This window comes from Agaricus bisporus (genome assembly GCF_000300575.1).
Source record: "Agaricus bisporus var. bisporus H97 unplaced genomic scaffold AGABI2scaffold_1, whole genome shotgun sequence".
NCBI lineage: Eukaryota > Fungi > Basidiomycota > Agaricomycetes > Agaricales > Agaricaceae > Agaricus > Agaricus bisporus.
In genome coordinates this window covers 2,501,125-2,521,899 of record NW_006267344.1, presented here as the reverse complement: position 1 = coordinate 2,521,899, position 20,775 = coordinate 2,501,125, and the positions used below count along the sequence as shown (strand labels likewise).

Below are 20,775 nucleotides of genomic sequence, written 5' to 3'. Positions count from 1 at the left end.
AAAATCGCGCAAAGGATGCATGACGTTAGTTTTGACATCATAGTTAATTAAAGTCAAGCTATTAAGATACTTACACAGTTCCGCGGTCTATAGAACGTTCGATACAGATTTGGCAGTGTCAAAGTAATATCACACCTTCCCCTCAACCACACCGCTTTTCGAACACCAGTGGACTCCTGCTTAGTATTGGATTATAATGCGTGGTTAGAGTTGACACCTACATGATTTTCTTTTACATCGATCTCCCAACGGGCTATGTAAATATTAGGTATAACTGTAAGTGCTGTGTCTTTCGTGGCCTGTTGCCAGGCTCATCGATATCGAGCATCGATCATACGATAACTCCATGAGTGCAAGGTCACTTCACAAATCATGAGGTTCAAGAGTGGTCGGAAACCTGGATCTAGCGCTTGTGTCCGAAATCTCGGGACGATGTGATTCTAGTAGCTATCTTCCTCAGCTTCCTCGGTCAAGCAAAACATACAAAGTAACGCTCAATGACATTCTTCTTAAATCTGAAGAGCCAAGAGCCCTAGTTTGTAGAAAACTTATCAGGGGATCCTTTGTAGGCGTCTTGGTAGTCACACTTATACATTCCCAGCGTAAATTACATGTAATTCACCCGGTCCGAAATTCGCAGTTGTTTATTTACTCATCTTTTTAGACGCAAGGATAGATACAAACTATATTTCACTTTTCCGTTGAACTGGGATTGTTTGTGCATACGATGCTTATGCGCCAAGGTCAAGGTCAGCGGACGCAGGAATGGGACGTTCAGCTTGAGGAGTAATACGAGCGCCATGGCGACGTTCCCCCGTTTCTTTAAAGTCCACGGTCGCAGACTGCCAAGGACTGGATTAGCACGGAGGGATCCTTGGGTATTTGAAACGTACATGAGCTGTGATTCTGTTGTCCCAGAGAACAACGGTGTTAGGTCGCCACTTGACACGGGCTTGATTGTCAGCACTCTTATCGATATGGTCAAACAAGAATCTCAAGATCGCGTCTATGAATAATGATGGTGAGTTGTTGGATTCGACCATGCGCTAAGAGGAAAACATGAAGGAGGATGTATGTCACATACCAGACTCTTCACGCTTAAGTCCGACAATCCTACGGGTGAACTGGCGATTGACATATAGAGCTTCTGCACCGGTCACAGGATGTTTTCTCACAACTGGGTGAACGTGTTCTACTGGTTCACGACGGACAGTGGCACCTCGTTTACCGGAACGAGAAAAGTCCGCTTGTTCGATTCCAGAATGAACGGCTTTCAGCGTTCGGAGGAATGCGATAAATTGAGGCGAGAGGCGACTGAGCGTAGCCACTTGAGATGTGAAGAGTGTGTCACCGCCGGTGTCGGGGGACGAAAGTAGGAAAAAGGTGGTCAAACCAGGAGGCTGCAGTTCATAGGATACATCCGAGTGCCAGCTTGTAGTCGTAATGCTTCCTTCGATCTCAAAATTAAAAGTAGAATTGGCATCTCTATGTATATAAAGAGAATACGGCGTCACACTGGGTACTCCGGTGGGACGAGCTTGGTATCACGTACCGATAGACTAGGTGGACTTCTGGATATCCAGCTGGATGCCCCGAGGTTGGGTGAATGTGTAAACTTTTCAAATAGACAGAGATGTCAGGCATTCATGTCCTCAATGACAGAGGAAGACCTATGTACCGGCCGAAGTGCCTCCCCCAGTCGAGGTAAAAATCGGGGCCACGATCAATAAAGTCCTGTTGATCTCTAAACACCACTAAACCCCGCCTCGCGACCTAGATAAAAGATGTGTGCGATCGTAAACAGAGTGAGAGCCATCGCAAGGGTTCTTACCTCCAAAGCTACTTGGTCACGGCCTGAAGCGTCGAGAGTGGCAAGATTGACACCGGTGACTTCCGTCCCGATATTGGGTGTCAGTTCAGTGACGCTAGTGGCATTATCAAGAAAATCGCGAGGGTTCGGTAGGCTCAGAGCCCGCAATCCTGGATCAACATGATCGAATGGAGTCAAAGGAGGGTAACGGTCGGTGGAGAAATGAGGCAAAAGGTGAGCATAGCGATACTCTTCGGCAACCTTAACCTCGGTTTCGTCGGGCGATCGCAGCCGTAAAGTCGGAGGGTCCAACGCCACAGCAGAACTGGAAACGGTGGTAGTTGCAGTCGTCATTTACACTTGAATGTAATGATACGTGGCAGCTGTGAGAAACCCGTGGCAGTCTCATGAATATGGCATTAAATATTATTTCACGGGGTATTGGTGAGAATGAGGTCGCCATTTTCGAGCATTTTCGTAGCCATGCGCTCCCTCAGGTGACATTGTTTAAAAATACTCCCCTGAGTACACGCAGCATAGGATAGCGGTTAATGGTTCACAACTAAGTGCCTCGGGAGGGGGTATAAAAGGCGGGAGTCTGCCTCGTCGCTGAATGCCGTACACAGGCGAGACAGCATGTGGATAGGGAGATGGAATCGGGAGAAAAGACAAAAAGCGTGGGCAGGTGATTGAACGAGAAACAATAAGGACTCATTCCCATCATTCCATCATTCTCCACCTACCACTTTCGCTCCCGCCCTGACCACGACCCCGGATTCCCGGCCTGCTGCAGCGATGCATTGTACAACGGATAACTCTCGTAGACGTGCCAAGTTTGAGCTCTGAAGCCCAGAATGAAGCCAGCCTTGAACAACCTTCAGAAGGGCATTCAGTTCGCTCACCGTTCCCTCGGCGGTGCTCCTTATGCGGCTGTAGTGTTTTTGTTGTGGCACTGAACCATCAACTCTGTCCGGCATGCTAATGTCTTTGCCTCTATTGTCTAATTGTTCGTCCAAGCCGCTTTTGGTTCTCCGTATCCTTCTGGGCCGTCATCGAGTTTTCTATGGAATGAACAATCAATGAGAGTGTTACGCATCCTTCCACGCTCAGCCTTCATAAGGGCCCATGCCGATTACCTGGTCTATTATACCCCTGTTTCTCCCCCCCTCCTTCGAGTGGCTCTCCCTACATCCATTCTCGTAGGCTAAACATCGCCATGGAGGAACATAAGCATAGCTTGTCCAGCCCAATTGAACCCGTCGAATTGAGGACTATCCGCAATAGACGGATGCCCGACGTACCAGAGGACGTACCAGAGGATGTCGACTTCCTCATGGAGCATCTCAATGACCCCAATTTCGACCTCACCAAGTCTTATACATCCTCCACGTTTTCGATGGCAACAGATGTGCAAGCCAAGAAGATTTACGCTTATGATCGACAGTCTGACTATGAAACCGATTCTCGTTACGGCTCGGACCGACCAGGATCCAGAAATTCGACAGCTATTGAATTCGACGAGTGAGTACCGGTGTTTATTAAATGATATTTTGTATTCATATGATACTAGCGAATCTCCATATCCCGAAGTTCGTGCATCTGTCTCCAGTGTTGACGACCCATCCATGCCCGTGAACACCTTCCGAATGTTTGTCTTCTGTGTTTTCCACGCTCGGAATTCGGTCTAACGAAGTATCAAGGTGGTTTATCGGCCTCTTTGTAACAATATTCATCTCAGGAGCGAACCAAATCTTATCCTTGCGTTGTAAGCATAACAAATATTGTCGCTGGCTTCTTGAGATGACGTTATTATTCAGACCCCACCGTCTTCATCACTGGTATCGTTATTCAGCTGGTGTCTCTTCCTATTGGCAAATTATTCGAACGCGTCCTACCTAAAACTCGTTTTAACACCTTCGGTTACAAATGGTCTTTAAATCCCGGTCCTTTCAACATCAAGGAGCATGTCTGCATAACCGTCATGGGAAACGTTGTTTTTGGCGGCGCCTACGCGACCGACATAGTCCTCACCCAACGTATCTTCTACAAGCAGGAGGTTTCCTACGGATATTCGATCATGATTGTCCTATCTTCGCAGCTAATAGGCTATTCGTTTGCGGGTTTCCTTCGCCAATTTGTTGTCTGGCCATCGAGTATGATCTGGCCCGGCGCTTTGGTCAACTCGGCTCTCTTCAACACACTACACAAGAGCTACGGCCAGTCCGATTCTGGACACATGAGCCGTGAACGCTTCTTCCTTTTCGCATTCCTCGCGAGCTTTGCCTATTACTGGATTCCTGGTTATCTTTTCACTGGCTTGAGTTTCTTCAGTTGGATTTGTTGGATCGTTCCGAAAAACCCCGTCGTGAATGCCTTGTTCGGCGTCAACACTGGTTTGGGTATGAGCATTTTGACATTCGATTGGAGCATGATCGCCTTTTTCGGCAATCCCCTCGTTACACCTGTGAGTTTTCTTCTTGGCTGTAGATTGATCGGGGCTTACAATATTTCGTCTACTAGTGGTGGTCTGAGTTGAACACAGGAATCGCTTTCATCATTTGCTTCTGGATCATCGTTCCCATCTGGTATTGTGAGTAACTATGCGCTTTTTGCGATACTTCAATGGCTCATCAAACTTATAGTCACCAATACCTTCAACTGTGCCTTTTTCCCTATCTCCTCCTTCAGGTCATGGGATAATACTGGTGCTCCTTACAACCCGCTGGCTATCGTGAAAGATGGCGTCTTCGACCCTGAGCTATATTCGCAATACTCGCCTATATTCGTATCTGCCACTTTAGCCATGGCCTACGCTGCCGCATTCGCTTCACTTCCAGCCGTCTTTGTGCATACTTTCCTCTGGTTCCGCAAAGATATCGTCAAGCGCTTCAGGAACACCCTCAAGGATGAGCGTGACGTCCATTCCCGTCTCATGCTAGCATATCCAGAAGTTCCGATGTGGTGGTACGCTATTGTTGGTGCCGTGACTTTCATCCTCCTATGTGTTGGCGTCGAAGTCTATCCCACCCAGACGCCAGCATGGGCTGTTCTTGTCGGAATCATCATCGGAGGGGCTCTTGCAATTCCCCTGGCCATGCTCATGGCTATCACCAATCAGCAAGTGCCCTCTCAAGTTTTCCATGAGCTTATTGCAGGATACATGCTACCCGGTCGTCCGATCGCAAATGTTCTCTTCAAGACAATCGCCTTCATTAGTACTCATCAAGCTATCGGTTTTGTCGGCGATTTGAAACTCGGCCACTACATGAAGATTCCCCCTCGCACCATGTTCACAGTTCAGCTTATCGCTGCTGGCATAAGTTGTTTCGTGGTTACGTTGGTGCAAGATTGGATGATCTTGAACATCGATGACTTGTGTACTCCTGGACAAAAAGCCGGTTTCATTTGCCCAGGAACCAATACTTTCGCTACCTCCTCATTGATTTGGGGCGCTATTGGTCCTCAGAGGATGTTTAGCCCGGGTGCAGCGTATGACTCTCTCCTCTACTTTTTCCCCATCGGTGCCATCCTACCTATCCCATTCTATTTCCTGGCCCGTCGTTTCCCCCTCTCCTTCTGGCGTTATGTCAATATCCCGATTTTCTTCGCTGGTCTCGGTGCCATACCACCGGCATCCGGTATCAACTACATCTCCTGGACGCTTGTTGGACTGCTCTTCAACTATGTGATCAGGAAATATCGCTTTAGGTGGTGGATGAGATATAACTATATCTTGTCTGCTGCATTGGATTCTGGCGTGGCGTTTGCCCTTATTATGATCTTCTTCACGCTAGCACTTCCGAAGGGTGGTATCCAGCTAGAATGGTGGGGTAACACGTGAGTATATCTTTCTTCATACTCTCATCAAAATATGAATCTCACCGTCTTGTCTTTTTTTCAGTGTATGGCAGAAAACCGCCGATGCCGCAGGAATCCCTTTCAAGGCTATCCCGCCGGGCACGTTTGTAGGGCCTAGTTCGTGGTCATAGGGACCAAACCATTTTCATACCTCATTTGTCAACTAGTTTGACTTAATGATGGCAGCATTTATATTCCATCGTATTTTTCGGCAGCCAAAATAAAAAAGCTGTAACGCCCCCCCTTTGTCTTGTTTTGTTTGACTTTCATTTTTTTACATGTTGTAATAATGACGCTCATTCTGGATTTGAGTAACGCAAGTAGTCGTGCCAATACCTGTTCATATCATTATTCTTTTTTTTTTGGTTTTACGTAGCGATACCCTCTCATGTACTTACACCACGAACACAAAATCACAAATGCAATGTCCTTTCAACATAGAAATGCCAGGATACCGGATTTAAGATTTGTAAGCAATAACTTCCCAATCCCGTAGAACACACAAGCGGGTTTGGTACAAAAATACGCAACACTGATACTAATAACATGAACACAACTAAGGAGACCCCCAAATTCTGATCTCTCTTCCAGTCGCAGTCCAAATCTCCTTGCCTTGCTCACCAAACGCAAGCCCAGAGATTTCACTCCCCTCCTCAACACGCACCAATTCCTCCCAAGTCTTGTGCGCAAAAATCCTGGCACCATTATTACCTGCCACACCCAAAAATTGTGCACTGTGGTCATAGGCCACATTAGTGACTTTAAAGTCGTCGCCAAGGGGAATACTGTGCGTGCTCCTTGTCTTGCGCAAATCCCAGATAGACACGGATGAGACTGAATCGGGCGCAAGCATATGATAACCATTTTCGGAAAACGTAAGAGTGTTGACGGTAAACGGTGTGCCTCCACTTGGAGTGAGAGTGGCGGCGATTGCACAAGTGCGAATATCGTAGATTTGAATGGTGGACGCTGGTGTTCCAATAGCTATGAGAGTGCCATCGGGATGAACGGCAAGAGAGGTGAGTGCTTCTTCTGATGGAGCTGAGCGGAAGACCTGCGAAAAGGTGGTCAAGTCATGGACGGAGTAAGTTTTATCCAGAGAGGAATAGACGGCGAGTGTCGAAGTTGGGTGAACAGCTAGACCAGATATTTCGCCCTTGTGAGTTCTAAGAGTGTAATTGGCTATATATTCTCCAGAGGCAGAGTCTTGGGACCATATTTTGGCAATTTTATCTGCACCAGCAGAGAGGAGCAGCGTTTGTTCGCCCTCGCGCTCACGAAGCGCGACGTGATTAATCCTTTTGCTGTGGCCTTTGAGGGAAGCAAGAACCTTATCTGTGCTCCTGTCATAAAGCTGAACAATTTTGTCATTACCACCGGTGAGGAATTGCGAAGGATTTAAACGGGAAACCACAAGAGAGGTGATACCGGCCGGGGAGGCGGAGTGAAGGGACGGGATGGTATGCTTAGCAGCATAAGTCTTAACTTCAGCTGCGGAAGCATAATCGGTCGGAGGTTTGCGCTTCTTGCGAGTAGCAGACAGAGAGGCATGAGTTTCATCAATTTTGGCGACGACGGGGGCGGGTAGACCTTCCGCGCTTTCGCCTTCAACCATTTCGACATCACCGTTTTCTGCGCCGGCAGAAGGTGTGATGCCCATTGATGCTTGGATGTTGGCTAGTGCTCTGTTGGAAAAGAATTATTTAGCAGACCACTCCATGTCGAAAGGGAAAATCGTGGCTTACTCTCGGGCAGCATCACGTTCACGGATTAGACGCGCGACGACACGGGTTGCTGCATCTTGGGCATACAAGGCATAACTCAATTCTTGACGGACAGAGTTGTATTTTTGCCTGATAGAGAAAGTCTCGAGGACAATGGCATCGTATTCGTTTTGCAAGGTGTGAAGGAGAGCAGGAACAGAGGACTGCGTGGGTGGGCGAGGGGGCGCTGTTTTCGGTGCTGTGGGACATGTAAGTCAAGTAGAAGCCGGAAAGAGGGGGATACTGACAGGCTTTGAGTTCGATGAGGTCGGACTCCTCGAGCTTGTCGCCGGTGATGGGGTCTGAGCCGTTTTCTGTTATGTATTTTGTGATGAGCCTGCGCTCGTAGACATGACCAGACTTGAGGGAGACGACGGGGTCCTGGGGCGGTTCACCTGAGATGGCGCAGAAAACCATGGCTGAAGACGACGCGACGGCTTTTGCGCTGCTTTGTTTTCCGCGTCACGCTGTTGTCCCTTGTTTGCTCTTCATCCTCAGCCCATCCATGTCAGAGAAACAGCAGCGCCTCGTCCTCTCCATCATAGACTTTCTCAACCAGTCTATCAACGATGGCACCGTCAAGGCAGACGACAAGGAGAGCCTCGAAGTAGCCGGTACGCGTTCACCGCCATGCCTTACCTTATCTAATCTGCCTTCAGTTCAGTGCATCGGTGAGGCTTTCGGTGTCGATCCTGCAAACAAAGAGCAGGTCGAGAAGCTGTCTGTCAAGCCCACCACACTGCAGAGTATTTTCGATGTTTACATGAAAACTCGCGAGAAAGTCGGGGCTCGCACACAGGCCGCGGATGCCCCAGCCCCCAAGGCCCTCTCAGCGGACGACAAAGCCAAGGCGGACAAGTTGAAACAAGAAGGGAATGCTTTCATGTCGAGCAAGAAGTATGACGAGGCTATTGACATGTACAACAAGGCAATTGCACTCGACGGCTCAAATCCCGTATTTTACTCTAATCGTGCTGCGGCGCATTCGAGTAAAGGCGACCACCTTGCCGCTATCGGCGACGCAAACGCTGCCATCAAAGTCGATCCCTCTTTCTCAAAAGCTTACCATCGTCTAGGGTATGCTTCAGATGATATTCCGACTGCATCTGGATTCACCTTCCTCCCTTATCTCACAGACATGCTCAATACTCACTCGGAGATTTCAAGGCCGCTGTCGCTGCCTTTGAACATGGGTTGGAAATCGACCCTAATAACAGCGGTCTCAAATCTGGACTCGCCAATGCTAAAACCAAGGTATCCTCTGGCGACGATGTATCCTCAATAGACACGGACAGCGCTGGTGCAGGTGCAGGTGCAGGTGCTGCAGGTGGTGGTTTAGCGGACATGTTCAGAAATCTGGGTGGAGGTGGAGGTGGAGGAGGCATGGATCTCGCAAGCCTCATGAACAACCCTCAGGTTATGCAGATGGCTCAGCGGATGGCTGCTGAAGGTGGACTTGAGCGACTGATGCAGAACCCTGCATTGGCAGGCATGGTACGTATATCAAAATGCGATCTGATCCATCTCCTGAATTCTTTTCTCTCAGATGAACAGCGTACAATCGGGAAATAGTTTTCCTTCAATGCAAGAACTAATGTCAAATCCAGAACTTAGAGACATGTATGTTTTCAACAGCTATTTTCTATTATATGGAACACCATGTACTAATAATCAATCAATAATTTTAAAATCAGGGCCTCACAAATTGGGGGTGCATTCGGTGGTGCGGGTGCGGGTGCTGGTTCGGGTGCTGGTTCGGGTGCTGGCGCTGATGCAGGCAGTCGATGAGCGTCATAAATTTCAAATTCAGGTTTTGGTGCCTTGAGGCCATGGGACTGGCCCATCTATACCTAGGGATTAATTTTACATTTACACGCCTCGCCTTTTAAGCACACTCCCATCAACTTGCTCTCGTATTTGCAGTCGTATTCTTAATCTTGCTTCCAACGCCGCAGATCAGCTCCCAGATGCCACGGTAGGGATATTATATCCACCCCTAACAATGAATGCAGGTATTTTGGAATCCTGATTCCTCGTGTTATGAGGCCTACATCAAAGACAACGATGTGGTCGATTTGAAGATTCATCCAATTGAATCGCATCTTTTCTCTACCCCTCGACTGCCTGCAACCTCCAGAAGATTAGGCCTAATTTATTTTTAACAGCCGAGGGTTCTTGTATGGGGACACGATGGTCCGGTCCAAAACCTTCATCCAATAACCATAGACTGTGATTCGATAACGGTATAACAAGACTAGAAATACATTTTTTGATTCAAGGTCTTTTCTGGAAGAGACTGTGAATATTATTTCATATGCTAATGCAGCGCTAACCGTCTTTGCTGGGCGCACTGTCGGATCAATTGCGTGGGCCATGGACAAATGTTACATTGTTCGTGATACTGGCAGCTGCTTTCCGTTCGTCATCTCGTCTCACCTAGAGCCACCATGACTCCCATCTTTTCCAAATTAAGAAATACTATTTCTCTTTTTGTTCTTTTTGCTAAGCATTATCCACGTTGATTTTCATTCCTATCTGCGGTTTAATAAGCCATAGGGCCAAAGCAGCGGAGTTTCGAACAAAATAAAATGTAGAAGACAAGCTGGTGCTACGATGCCACGGGCAATTGTCCTTTTAAAAATAGGCTAAAATATTTCCTATAACATCAATCACACTCGACTGCTTATGATCATGCAAACAAAAAATATATCCGATGTTATCCGAAAATGATAAGTAAGTTAGTCGTGAACTGTGGGTATGAAGTTAAGTTGATATATGCCATACATGAGTCGAATCAACGGAGGATTGTGAATAGAGAAATCATCGAAATCATCGAAAGCAGGGAGCACGAGAGGGAAGAAGAAGAAGCAACAACTGGGAGATATCCAGCCCCAATTCGATATGGGGATGGAATGAGCATAAAAGACAAAGGAAGAGGCACAAAATGGGTTAGCTGGCTAAAGAGAATATCGAATGTCAGGTCTATGCAATACAAAATTCCAAGGTTGATTGTGTCTTCAAGACCAGTAGGAATTTTGTGATGATTCGAAACTGAGGCAAGTACATGAGGTTATAAGAATAGAGTTGGCGTTATGAATGGCGTCCGACGAAGAAGTTCAAATGTGGATACGATGCCGACAGTGAGGGCTACCAGTCGACACGGGGCGTGTGGTTGAGATGATGCCTCGACAGCTCATAGTCCGAGTGATGCATGGCGCCTCTACGAAACTTGGAGACAGACATGTATATAGATCCCAGGTTGATCGGAGATCACGGTCGTCGGAATAACACCACATTGTGATTTCATCACAAAAGTCACCAACAAGCACAATAATGAGGTCCGATGCACTGCGCTGTCAAACACAGAATCCGCATGGCGGTGTGCCGTTTGAAGAGACGAGACCAATACCACCTTGATTCAGAACACGTGTATGACATCCTTGTCACGTTCGAACACAACAATCATAATCCAACCGGGGATAATGAACTTCCTTCACAATTGAAACACCACAAAATAGAACATTGACTGGAAACCAAAGCAAGATGGCGTCGATGATACGACGGATTCTAGCCGTTGTTGAATAGCGGTGTAACTGACCAGGGCGCGGCGAGCCCGGCATCCGTGGTTATAATTCCTCAGAACGTGCTTTCCGCCGCATCCGCCTCGTCTTTGTCGGTATCTGACGAGCCAAAGTAGGCGGCACTTCCAACAACTGTACCGGTAGGTTCTGAGGATGTCCCTAAAAGCAAATCAATATCGTCAATATCATTGTCACGCTTGAAAGATCAAACAAATGACATGTTTCACGTGGTATCTTAAGCCGCTTGAATGTTTATAGGCCTTGAAGCAGTTGGGGACGGGACAAACGAACTCTCGCTCGTTCTCATCTACCTCGGGCTCCGTTCCAGAGCCAACCTCCTCACTAAATGATTGAGTAGAAAATCTTGATGACAACGCTGTTCGGAAATGGGCTGTGGATCTGTGATAATGGCGAAAGATGGCAGAATCAGAAGAATAATCTTCATTGGTACCATGTGAATAAACAAACATTTGAAGATGATACTGAAGACCGTTGATTGACTGCACAGGCATTATTCTATTTTTAGTCGAGTCAACTCGGTTGCAATGTTTACCAACACACCTTCCATGATTTGCCACAACCTGCAAGTGCACAACGGTAGGGTTTTTCGGTATATGCCTCGTCACTATGCTCAGCTTTGTTGTGATCAAAGAGTTCTTTTGATGTTGTGAAACAAGAACGACTAGTGGAAGCACCAGATGGCCAGCATGTTTCAGTACCACACGCATACGGTTTGATAGAGGGGCTGTGAAAAGGTGAGACGGGAGGTGGTGGAGAAAGGTATGAAGCATACTCTGCGGTCAATGGAAGAGACGACGAGAGTCTCATAGGAGTACCATTCTTGAGCAGCTTCTTGGTGGGGATTGGTCGGCGATGTCTTACAGGCTGAAAAGAACGCATTGATTCCCGGGAAGTAGAGAACAGTAAGGAACCGGTAGAGCTCCCTGATTGTTCACTATTAGGAAGATCGACGGGTGAAGAAACGTTGGGGCTGGATGTCGCAGAAAGCGACGACGGAAATAGACACGGAGTGGACGAAGCAGATGAGAAGTCGTCAAAGTTGGCATCAACTTGCAGGCGAGTATCATTGTTGACTTGTGGTGAATGCTCGAGTAACGGGACAAGAAAGTCACTAAGAGGGCCCGGGGATTTCCAGATATCGGAAACTTGGAATTGGTCCATTTGCGTAGGTATGTCATTAGAATGAGAAGTCGGTGAAATGGGAATGGACGGGTGTTGTGAATTGAATGAGACTGGTTGTTGAAGCAAAGGGGAAGTGTAAACGGGTGGCAACAAGGCAGAGCTGAATTGTTCCACGGACGGAGCTGTCTCGGTAGTAACTGACGGTAGCGGGTCGTCCAGCGACATCAAACTATCATCATTTTCGCAGAGGTGTTCTGCGTTCGAGGCAAGGTCCGTCGAGGAAAAAAGGTCAGAATTCATTTCCAAAGCCATCAACGGTGATTCATCTGGCACCGGCGGTAGAGGTCGATGAAGTTGAGGAGGAGCTGATAAAGCTGTACTGAGAGACGAGGATGAAAATTGAAATGGTGCAATATTAGGAGAGACGGGGACGAGCTGGGGAGAGGGAAGTTGAAAAGAATGAGATGGGCTGAAAGGTCCATGTATAGGGTATGATTCAGGAGGGAAGTATGGCGGCCATAATTCGAGCGCAGAACTAGATTGGGATGCCTCTGAATCTGTCGTCTGGGTCTCTGCGGTGGATTTATCTTCTACAGTAGGTGCCACTTGGGTTAGGGATGGCGCGCGTGGGCTCTTTGTGGGTGACGACAGTGCTTGGTTTTGTTCGGGAGGAGTCAGGGTTCGGTCATTTGGCAAGACAACTGACGGTGAGCTCGAACAATCTTTGGATGAAGAATCAGAGACACTGCTAGAGGCAATCACCTGGGCTCCCGCCCTGAGCGCCGCTGCCTTTTTCCTCTCCAGCAATCTCCATCTGCGGGGGTTTTGAGACTTGGGTCCGTAGCAATTATCTCAAAAAAATCACCTGTTTCTGCAACCAAGTCCACTGCGTTGCATCTCCTGGCCAATCTGGCCCCACTTTCCTCCTATACGACCGAAGACTTTGAGGAGTTTGGCATCCTCTTCAGACGTCCATTCGTCCTTCTTGAGGCTCGGATTTAGCGCCTCTCTGTAGCGTTTTGAGCACGCATCGTCGGTCCTTCCTGGTATAGAACGAGCTATGGTAGACCACTTGGCACCATGCTGGTCATGAAGCTCCATAAGTAGCTTGTCTTCTTCTGGGGTCCAGGCCGTCTTTTTAAGGTTGGGGGAAAGCGAGTGCAGCCAGCGCTACAGACAAAGTTAGAGGCTGGCATCTGCGGGTGTGAGAGAAGAAGCACCTTTCTGCAGGCCTTGTTGGTCCGACCGGGAATACATAGTGCAATATTTTTCCAATTATCGTGTTCTCCGTGCTCTGCTACGGCGTCCTTGAGCAGCTGGTCTGGGTGGGAGGGTGAGCGGCGGGGACTGCAATTAAGACTGGGGCGGACCTTCTTGTTCTGTCCACGGTCGACCGATGTTTCTCTCTGCCATGGGTATGGACAAATCACAAAATCATGACAGAGCCCAACGTGCGCTGCGCTGCTCCCGCACCGCAATGCTGTCACATCTCCGATCCCCGTGACACAGTCACTCACAGTCACTACCATTCAGGTCGCCATGTCCCTCGCCCTCGACTATTCCTCCAACGACGAGGAGCTTGCCGCATCCGTCGCAAAAGATGCCTTTGGAATTGCATCACTGGCTAATAACAAAAGGCCTCGCGTCGAGGAACCCGCAGAATCGGAGTCTGCAAAACCAGATGCTGCACCTCATGTGCTCGCAGAGGCACGTTTCCCCCTTCGCTCTCAGATACTTCAGTAACCATGAATCATCCGTAGGACCCCTTGAAGATGACATCTCTTGTGACACGACCGACAGATACTCAGATGAACGTGAACATTCCGTACCAAGACATGATGCTTCCTCTTACAGGACCGGAAAACCCATTTGGACCCCGAAATCGCTTTCTCAACCAAAATGCGCTAGCTGGCCATGTAGAAGAACAGGCTATGTCTGACCACTCCTTTCGTGCACAACACCTCACCCACTCTATCCTTGGATATTCAGCGAACCCGTCGGTTGATCCAAATGCTCCAGCAATCATAGGGTCCGTGGAGGAAGCAAAGGCCAACAACTACCGGACAATAGACACCCTTAGCGCAAAAAAAAGTGATAGGAAAAAGCTCAAACGCAAACGAGAGAATAAGGGAGATCTCGAAGTCGTTGAAGGCGAAGGTGCTTATGTGGGCCCTTGGGCGTCTTGGAGAGGCGAAGACAACCAGGTCGACTTCCTAGCTGGAGTCACTGCGGATAAGGAGGAAGAGGAGGAAGAAGAAGAGGAGGAGATTGAGTTTACCGTCAAAAAGGCCAAGCCTAAGAAGGGCACCGTTGGCCAGGAAACTTCAATATTCCATGGCACGTCCATGACAGACTATCAAGGCAGGACATACATGTCTCCCCCTCTTGCAGAGGCGCCCAATCTACTTCACGAAGCTGGCTCCCAAGAATGCTTTATTCCCAAAACCTGTATCCATACCTGGACGGGCCACAATCAAGGCGTCTCGGTTATCCGGACTTTTCCTGAGACAGGCCATTTGTTCCTTAGTGGCTCTATGGATACCAAAATCAAAGTGCGTACGACATGATTGTGAAGTATACATGCCACTCACGAATTGACCCCAGCTCTGGGATATATATACTCACGGCAACTGCCTACGGACTTTCCACGGCCACGTCAAGGCCGTTAAGGATGTCTGCTTTTCTAACGATGGTCGACAATTTCTTTCATGTGGCTATGATCGCCAAATGAAGTTATGGGATACGGAGACAGGACAGTGTTTGAAACGGTTTAGTAACGGGAAAATACCTTACGTGGTGAAGTTTCATCCTGATGAAGACAAGCAACACATCTTCCTCGCTGGGATGTCGGATAAGAAAATTATACAGGTATGTCCTCTAAACACTCCTCCTGGGCGTGGCTTTACACTTGTAACCTATTAATAGTACGACATGAATTCTGGCGACATCATTCAAGAATACGACCAACATCTTGGGCCCGTGAATACGATTACTTTTGTGGACGAGAACCGAAGGTTTGTAACAACCTCAGATGACAAGACGATTCGCGCTTGGGATTTCGATATACCGGTTGTTATCAAATACATTGCCGAGCCATACATGCATTCAATGCCGTCCGTGACACTCCATCCCTCAAGTATGCAGTCGTCAACAATTCTTCTGATTGCTATATGCTCATTTACTATATGATAGACAAATATTTCGCTGCGCAATCACTGGATAACCAGATTCTTGTATACAGCACCGACAACTTCCGTCAGAATCGTAAAAAGCGATTTGCTGGTCACTCTGTCGCTGGATACGCTTGTCAAGTTGGATTCTCTCCTGACGGCAAGTGGATTAGCAGTGGTGACGGTGAAGGCAACGTAGTCTTTTGGGATTGGAAGACTGGTCGAATCAAATCGCGACTAAAAGCTCATTCCAAGGTAGTAATCACGCATGAGTGGCTGCCACATGAGACAGTAAGTCCACTAACTATAATAGACTCGCAATACACTCATTCCTATGTAGTCAAAAGTTATCACTGCTTCGTGGGACGGTTTAATCAAGCTTTGGGTAAGCCTGTTCCCACCGTCGGTCAAGAGTAATATTGACTACGTTTTATTTTAGGACTAGACTTTGTCTTCTTCTGTGTTGTATCATTATAAAGCCTCGGTTGACACGAAATTCACAATATACTGCCACTAATTATCAAGGGCTGGTTATGCGTTTGCGGGATAATTCAATCAACATCTTCACAAGTCGACATCTCAACGCTCTCAGTTATCTCATAAAAAGAGCTTTCCCATAAATAACGGAGCCATAGGCGTGGTAGTCCTTCCAATAAGTTGACCACTGAAGACTTGTATATTCTCGTATCGGGTGAACTGCTTATAATCATGGCGAACTGATCAGCTTGGTGGAAAAAGTCAACTTGAAAGGTATGACACCTTTCCTATATTTACTACCAGCTCCGTTGCTGGCGTCTTTCCTAATCAGGCTTTCTGAAGCGAGCTTCCAGTCCAAAAAATAGAAGCCGAATTGCACATGTGGTGAGGTCCCATTCAACGAAAACTGCTGGCGAATATACCCATACAAATGTCGGTTCATACAAAAATCGTTCCCTATTTGTTGAGAGCCGAGATCTCAGGGAAAAACGAAATCATTGCGCCGCGGCGTTCGTAAAGCATCCTTGGTGCGCCTATCATTTCCTCCCAAGTTTTCAAGATAATTGTACATCCGAACAGGAGTTGCTTGCGTCATTAAGAAGTCAAAGGACAAGATACAAGTAAAGTGTGCGAATGGAAACGAAAGACTGGCCCAAGGCACCAGAGAAGCGCCGTCGTCTCGTAGTCTTCAAATCAATGGCGATTTGACGACCGTGATCCCATGGCAAACTGGATTTCAATACTTTGACGAAAGGTAGGCGGTGCTTCTGAACGCGGTGCTGGCAGGGATGCTTGAGGAAAGCGAACTTGGGCAACAGTGGAGAATTTGATTTGCAATTCTTGCACACGTCTCAACCTTGGAGGTCACAGATCTATTCTATGAAACGAGAGATGACCCTGGTTCACGTGGATCCAGATGACGCGGTACTGGGGATACCCCATACGGAAGGCCGGGTAGACACCTTTCTACATTTATACCCTTTTCGCCAACTCGCGGGTACATAAATGCTACCAAATTCCGCGTTCTTCCTCTCTCCGACCCAATTCTTTCACTTTAAGCTGCTTTTCCTCCTAGGTTATTGACCTTCGACATGCGTCTTGCCGTCTTACTGTCTTTTTTTGCTGTTACTTCGGTCTTTGCCCTTCCGGTATGCTATCTATCTTAAATGCTACATGTCCTTAATTGTTTTTTATAAAGGTCGCTGAACCTGGTCCCGTTCCCGGCCCCGCAAATGCCGGCAACGTTGACTGGAGGAGGGGGAATGTTGACTGGAGAGGGGGAAACGTTGACTGGAGAAGGGGGAACGGAAGAGGAAATGTTGACTGGCGAATAGGCGATGGTAATAACAATTCGCGACGAGAAGTCGACGAACGCGGCAATCGGGATTCGAGGCGCTCAGAAGCCGAAGCTCGCGGTAACGTTGATTGGAGACGATCAGATACCGACGCTCATGTAGAGGCAAGGGGATATCTAGCTGATGTCCGCGGAAACGTGGACCGGAAACGCACTGAAAATGGGGCGGCTGGAAACAAAGATTGGTGAAGAAAGTATAAGTAGGTTCACGAGATATATCAGCTCCAACTGTTTCAATTAATGGTTTCTTACTTCTGCATAAGGCATGGTTTCCTGTACGAACGCTTGACACTCAGTCGGAATGACCTGAAAACGTCGACTTTATTATCTTTGATCCTACTTCTCACTCGAGCGTAATACCACCACTGGAATGTTCCAAGATTGATGTCCTTAGAATATCTTTCTGTGCGACTCTCAAGTTTTCCACTTTCATCGCCGGCTCCAATTACTATGACCCGGTCTGCATTTGGCGATGGCAATGTGGCTTATTGTCCTGGCTTATATTGCGTGGCGGAAGTACCTAAGTGTATCTAAGACTTGGATATGGTAAGGAGTACCATTTACTTGCAGATTTTGTGGCGCATGAGTTGCAAGACTGCCGGTCTGCTTGCATCTCTTTGTTTCTCATTGTAATTGTTGACGCGTTAATGAGTACACGGTCAACGTGACCTGAAAGTCGACCCTGATCTCTTTCTCCATCCCTTGTCATGTCCAATCTCAATGGCACAGTACCCGACGATGCTCTGATACGTGATAGAACGCGTGTCTTTGAGGATTTCATCGAGTCCGACTCAGATTTGTACAATTACAAGGACGAGATACACCGGATGCTACGTGACGACCGCACGCGTCTCATCGTGAATATCGACGATCTGCGCGACTTTAAACGCGATTATGCGGATGGACTGTTGAAATACCCTTTTGATTACCTTCCTGCCTTTGATGCTGCACTACTCAACGTGATACTGCGCGCCTATGATCCAGAAAAATCCGTCATCGAGTCTAAAAACTTCAAAGTTGGCTTCAGTGGATCGTTTGGCGACCACCATGTGAGCCCACGGACATTGCAAGCGACACATCTCGGGAAGATGATCTCCCTGGAAGGAATCATCACCCGCTGCTCTCTCGTCCGCCCCAAAATGTTCAAATCCGTGCATTACTGTCCGGAAACTACGCAACACTACTCCCGCGAATATCGAGATGCAACTTCTACTTCTAATCTTGCTCCAACTCCAACAGTACCGCCCACCCATGATGACCAAGGCAACAGTCTCGAAATGGAATACGGTCATTGCACATTCCGTGATCATCAGCGGATAAGCATACAAGAAATGCCAGAACGTGCTCCCGCTGGTCAGCTTCCGCGAAGCACAGACATTGTCCTCGATGATGACCTTGTGGACAAATGCAAGCCGGGTGACCGGATTCAATTGGTTGGTATCTACAGGAGTGTGGGAGGTGGCTCTAGTGGAGCATTCAAGTACGCGTTGCCAACCTTATCGTCTCCCACCATCACTCAACCTTTCCAGGTCACTCATTCTCGCCAACAACATTAACCTTTTATTGAGCAAGATTGGTGGTGGAATTGCTCAGACGCAACTTACGGATACGGATATTCGTACGATAAATCAACTTGCCAAGCGTGCCGATATCTTCAGTCTTCTTTCCGAATCTCTCGCTCCTTCTATCTTCGGCCACGAGTACATCAAACGTGCCATTCTACTTCTCTTGCTTGGTGGTGCGGAGAAAAATTTGCCCAACGGAACACACATTCGTGGTGACATAAATCTGCTTATGGTTGGGGATCCATCGACCGCTAAATCACAAATGCTTCGATTCGTCCTCGGCACAGCGCCTCTAGCAATTGCCACTACAGGCCGAGGTAGCTCCGGCGTGGGTCTTACTGCCGCTGTTACAACAGACAAGGAAACGGGAGAACGGAGGCTCGAAGCAGGTGCTATGGTCCTCGCTGACCGTGGCATTGTCTGCATTGATGAGTTCGATAAGATGTCGGATATCGACCGTGTCGCTATTCACGAAGTTATGGAACAGCAGACGGTTACCATCGCTAAGGCTGGTATCCACACTAGCTTGAATGCCCGATGCAGTGTAGTCGCTGCCGCAAATCCAATATATGGCCAGGTGAGATATGCCATAAATCTTTCGGGGGATAAACGCATAATCCCTATCTATAGTACGATATCCATAAGGATCCTCACAAAAACATCGCTTTGCCGGATTCACTGCTCTCTCGGTTTGATTTACTTTTCATTGTAACGGACGATGTGAGTGAAACTCGCGATCGAATGATTGCCGATCACGTATTGCGGATGCATCGCTACCTTCCCCCGGGAGTCGAAGAAGGTACACCTTGTCATGATAATCTGGACCAGCAGCTTGCTATTGATGGTCCTGGGGTCGAACATACTGAAGAGAATTCCGAGCCTAGTCCGTTCGAGAAGTATGACCCTCTTCTCCACGTGGGCGTTGGTAGTAGTTCCAGGCGGGAGACCCGCAGCAGCAGGAAGAAGAAGAAAGAAATTTTGAGTATCGCTTTCATAAAAAAGTATATCCAGTATGCCAAAGGCCGCTCCCCGCCAGTGCTAACAAAAGGTGCTGCCGACCACATCGTTCAAGTCTATGCCAACATCAGAAACGAAGATATGGAAGCTAACCAGAAGAAGGTAAAATTCTCAGTATATTCATTGGGGAATAATCTCATTTAGAAGTGTCTAGACGTCGCCACTAACGGCCCGCACACTCGAAACACTTATTCGTTTAGCCACCGCACACGCCAAAGCTCGCTTATCTTCCACGGTCGAAGAGAGAGATGCAATGCAAGCTGAGGAAATCATGCGTTTTGCACTATTCAAGGAAGTACCTAAACGGCAGCGCCGGAAAAAACGCAAGTACCAGAACGGTGTTGCCGCACGCAAAGGTGACGAAGACGCGGAAGGCGGCAGTGACGAAGACTCAGAAGATGAAGGAAGCGGAGATGAGACTGAGGAGCAACGTATGAGTACTCCTGCAGCGAGGGACCAGACACAGGATCCCATTTGGGGAGAGGATAGCCAGGATGTGCAAATGGAGGTGGAGCCACAGCCAGGACCATCAGCAGCTCCTAACTCTGTGGCACCCGCCGCTGATGGTAAGATACGCCCAGACAGGTTCGTGGACTCAACGCCCAGTAAAATATAGGCAGTTGCTCATCAGACCTCGATTTTCAGATTGCAGTTCTTCCGTACGAGACTGGCCAATTTATTTGCGACGCGGCTTCAAGACACGGAAGAAATATTCCTTGTTCAGTTACTGGAGCTTATCAATGATGGCCTGCCCACAGAACAGCTGTATGGAACCGCTGAAGCGACTGAGGCTTGTAATGCTATGCAGGAGAATGATGAGTTGATGGTCAGCGGAGGAATTGTATATAAGATGTGATGGATTTAGGGCATATGTTTTTGTTTGTTTTTTCTTTCTCTCCTTCCTACTCTTCTTTTTTGGTCGTCCCCAGTGTTGTATCCTTAGACTATAAGTATGCTCTGATTTTAACTCGCCTGTTCAAGGTGACGCCCATCATTTTCACTCACGCATCCGAACTTATATTTAGTTCCTCACATGC

General features: G+C 47.9%; 8 protein-coding genes across 8 annotated transcripts; 5 read left to right on the top strand and 3 right to left on the bottom strand.

The window, feature by feature from the left end:
- Nucleotides 1–544: 544 nt before the first annotated feature.
- Nucleotides 545–2,197, bottom strand: AGABI2DRAFT_189957 (hypothetical protein). Its single transcript, XM_006454649.1, has 6 exons — nucleotides 1,832–2,197; nucleotides 1,679–1,773; nucleotides 1,553–1,615; nucleotides 1,085–1,485; nucleotides 894–1,006; nucleotides 545–842 (listed from the first exon to the last, which is right to left on the bottom strand). The coding sequence occupies exons 1-6, from the start codon at nucleotides 2,162–2,164 to the stop codon at nucleotides 732–734; spliced, it is 1,116 nt and encodes a 371-aa protein (XP_006454712.1). The 5' UTR covers nucleotides 2,165–2,197; the 3' UTR covers nucleotides 545–731.
- A 773-nt stretch (nucleotides 2,198–2,970) lies between these two features.
- On the top strand, nucleotides 2,971–6,110 carry AGABI2DRAFT_189956 (hypothetical protein). Its single transcript, XM_006454648.1, has 7 exons — nucleotides 2,971–3,331; nucleotides 3,381–3,458; nucleotides 3,511–3,575; nucleotides 3,628–4,274; nucleotides 4,331–4,400; nucleotides 4,453–5,647; nucleotides 5,712–6,110. Exons 1-7 carry the CDS (start codon nucleotides 3,027–3,029, stop codon nucleotides 5,797–5,799), a joined length of 2,448 nt encoding a protein of 815 aa, XP_006454711.1. The 5' UTR covers nucleotides 2,971–3,026; the 3' UTR covers nucleotides 5,800–6,110.
- Nucleotides 6,086–7,862, bottom strand: AGABI2DRAFT_215127 (hypothetical protein). Its single transcript, XM_006454647.1, has 3 exons — nucleotides 7,680–7,862; nucleotides 7,414–7,630; nucleotides 6,086–7,353 (listed from the first exon to the last, which is right to left on the bottom strand). The coding sequence occupies exons 1-3, from the start codon at nucleotides 7,846–7,848 to the stop codon at nucleotides 6,225–6,227; spliced, it is 1,515 nt and encodes a 504-aa protein (XP_006454710.1). The 5' UTR covers nucleotides 7,849–7,862; the 3' UTR covers nucleotides 6,086–6,224.
- Nucleotides 7,863–7,923: 61 nt separating this feature from the next.
- Nucleotides 7,924–8,218, top strand: AGABI2DRAFT_133386 (hypothetical protein; the record flags this gene model as incomplete). Its single annotated transcript, XM_006454646.1, has 2 exons — nucleotides 7,924–8,045; nucleotides 8,091–8,218. Coding segments are annotated over exons 1-2 (193 nt in total), but the record flags the coding sequence as incomplete, so codon positions are not given.
- A 2,849-nt stretch (nucleotides 8,219–11,067) lies between these two features.
- Nucleotides 11,068–13,568, bottom strand: AGABI2DRAFT_114450 (hypothetical protein; the record flags this gene model as incomplete). Its single annotated transcript, XM_006454645.1, has 6 exons — nucleotides 11,068–11,171; nucleotides 11,224–11,512; nucleotides 11,574–12,969; nucleotides 13,021–13,325; nucleotides 13,376–13,476; nucleotides 13,526–13,568. The coding sequence occupies 6 exons, from the start codon at nucleotides 13,566–13,568 to the stop codon at nucleotides 11,068–11,070; spliced, it is 2,238 nt and encodes a 745-aa protein (XP_006454708.1).
- Nucleotides 13,569–13,679: 111 nt separating this feature from the next.
- Nucleotides 13,680–15,849, top strand: AGABI2DRAFT_189952 (hypothetical protein). Its single transcript, XM_006454644.1, has 7 exons — nucleotides 13,680–13,862; nucleotides 13,916–14,707; nucleotides 14,760–15,023; nucleotides 15,081–15,291; nucleotides 15,348–15,616; nucleotides 15,666–15,710; nucleotides 15,765–15,849. Exons 1-7 carry the CDS (start codon nucleotides 13,695–13,697, stop codon nucleotides 15,768–15,770), a joined length of 1,755 nt encoding a protein of 584 aa, XP_006454707.1. The 5' UTR covers nucleotides 13,680–13,694; the 3' UTR covers nucleotides 15,771–15,849.
- Nucleotides 15,850–16,893: 1,044 nt separating this feature from the next.
- AGABI2DRAFT_140587 (hypothetical protein) lies at nucleotides 16,894–17,345 on the top strand (the record flags this gene model as incomplete). The annotated part of the gene is made up of 2 exons (XM_006454643.1): nucleotides 16,894–16,950; nucleotides 17,001–17,345. 2 exons carry the CDS (start codon nucleotides 16,894–16,896, stop codon nucleotides 17,343–17,345), a joined length of 402 nt encoding a protein of 133 aa, XP_006454706.1.
- Nucleotides 17,346–17,863: 518 nt separating this feature from the next.
- AGABI2DRAFT_114447 (hypothetical protein) lies at nucleotides 17,864–20,594 on the top strand (the record flags this gene model as incomplete). The annotated part of the gene is made up of 5 exons (XM_006454642.1): nucleotides 17,864–18,636; nucleotides 18,686–19,298; nucleotides 19,352–19,840; nucleotides 19,893–20,323; nucleotides 20,384–20,594. The coding sequence occupies 5 exons, from the start codon at nucleotides 17,864–17,866 to the stop codon at nucleotides 20,592–20,594; spliced, it is 2,517 nt and encodes an 838-aa protein (XP_006454705.1).
- Nucleotides 20,595–20,775: the final 181 nt, after the last annotated feature.

Excerpts from the sequence above, each read along its gene's own strand:
- AGABI2DRAFT_189957 (XM_006454649.1), bottom strand. The coding sequence starts at position 2,164 with ATGACGACTGCAACTACCACCGTTTCCAGTTCTGCTGTGGCGTTGGAC. Across the intron at positions 1,616-1,678 it reads TGGGGGAGGCACTTCGGCCG|TTTACACATTCACCCAACCT; the intron begins GTACATAGGTCT and ends CTATTTGAAAAG. Across the intron at positions 1,486-1,552 it reads GAAGTCCACCTAGTCTATCG|AGATGCCAATTCTACTTTTA; the intron begins GTACGTGATACC and ends TTATATACATAG.
- AGABI2DRAFT_189956 (XM_006454648.1), top strand. The coding sequence starts at position 3,027 with ATGGAGGAACATAAGCATAGCTTGTCCAGCCCAATTGAACCCGTCGAA. Across the intron at positions 3,459-3,510 it reads CCCGTGAACACCTTCCGAAT|GTGGTTTATCGGCCTCTTTG; the intron begins GTTTGTCTTCTG and ends CGAAGTATCAAG. Across the intron at positions 5,648-5,711 it reads CTAGAATGGTGGGGTAACAC|TGTATGGCAGAAAACCGCCG; the intron begins GTGAGTATATCT and ends TCTTTTTTTCAG.
- AGABI2DRAFT_215127 (XM_006454647.1), bottom strand. The coding sequence starts at position 7,848 with ATGGTTTTCTGCGCCATCTCAGGTGAACCGCCCCAGGACCCCGTCGTC. Across the intron at positions 7,631-7,679 it reads CCTCATCGAACTCAAAGCCT|CACCGAAAACAGCGCCCCCT; the intron begins GTCAGTATCCCC and ends CATGTCCCACAG. Across the intron at positions 7,354-7,413 it reads GAACGTGATGCTGCCCGAGA|AGCACTAGCCAACATCCAAG; the intron begins GTAAGCCACGAT and ends CTTTTCCAACAG.
- AGABI2DRAFT_189952 (XM_006454644.1), top strand. The coding sequence starts at position 13,695 with ATGTCCCTCGCCCTCGACTATTCCTCCAACGACGAGGAGCTTGCCGCA. Across the intron at positions 13,863-13,915 it reads CACCTCATGTGCTCGCAGAG|GACCCCTTGAAGATGACATC; the intron begins GCACGTTTCCCC and ends AATCATCCGTAG. Across the intron at positions 15,292-15,347 it reads CGTGACACTCCATCCCTCAA|ACAAATATTTCGCTGCGCAA; the intron begins GTATGCAGTCGT and ends ACTATATGATAG.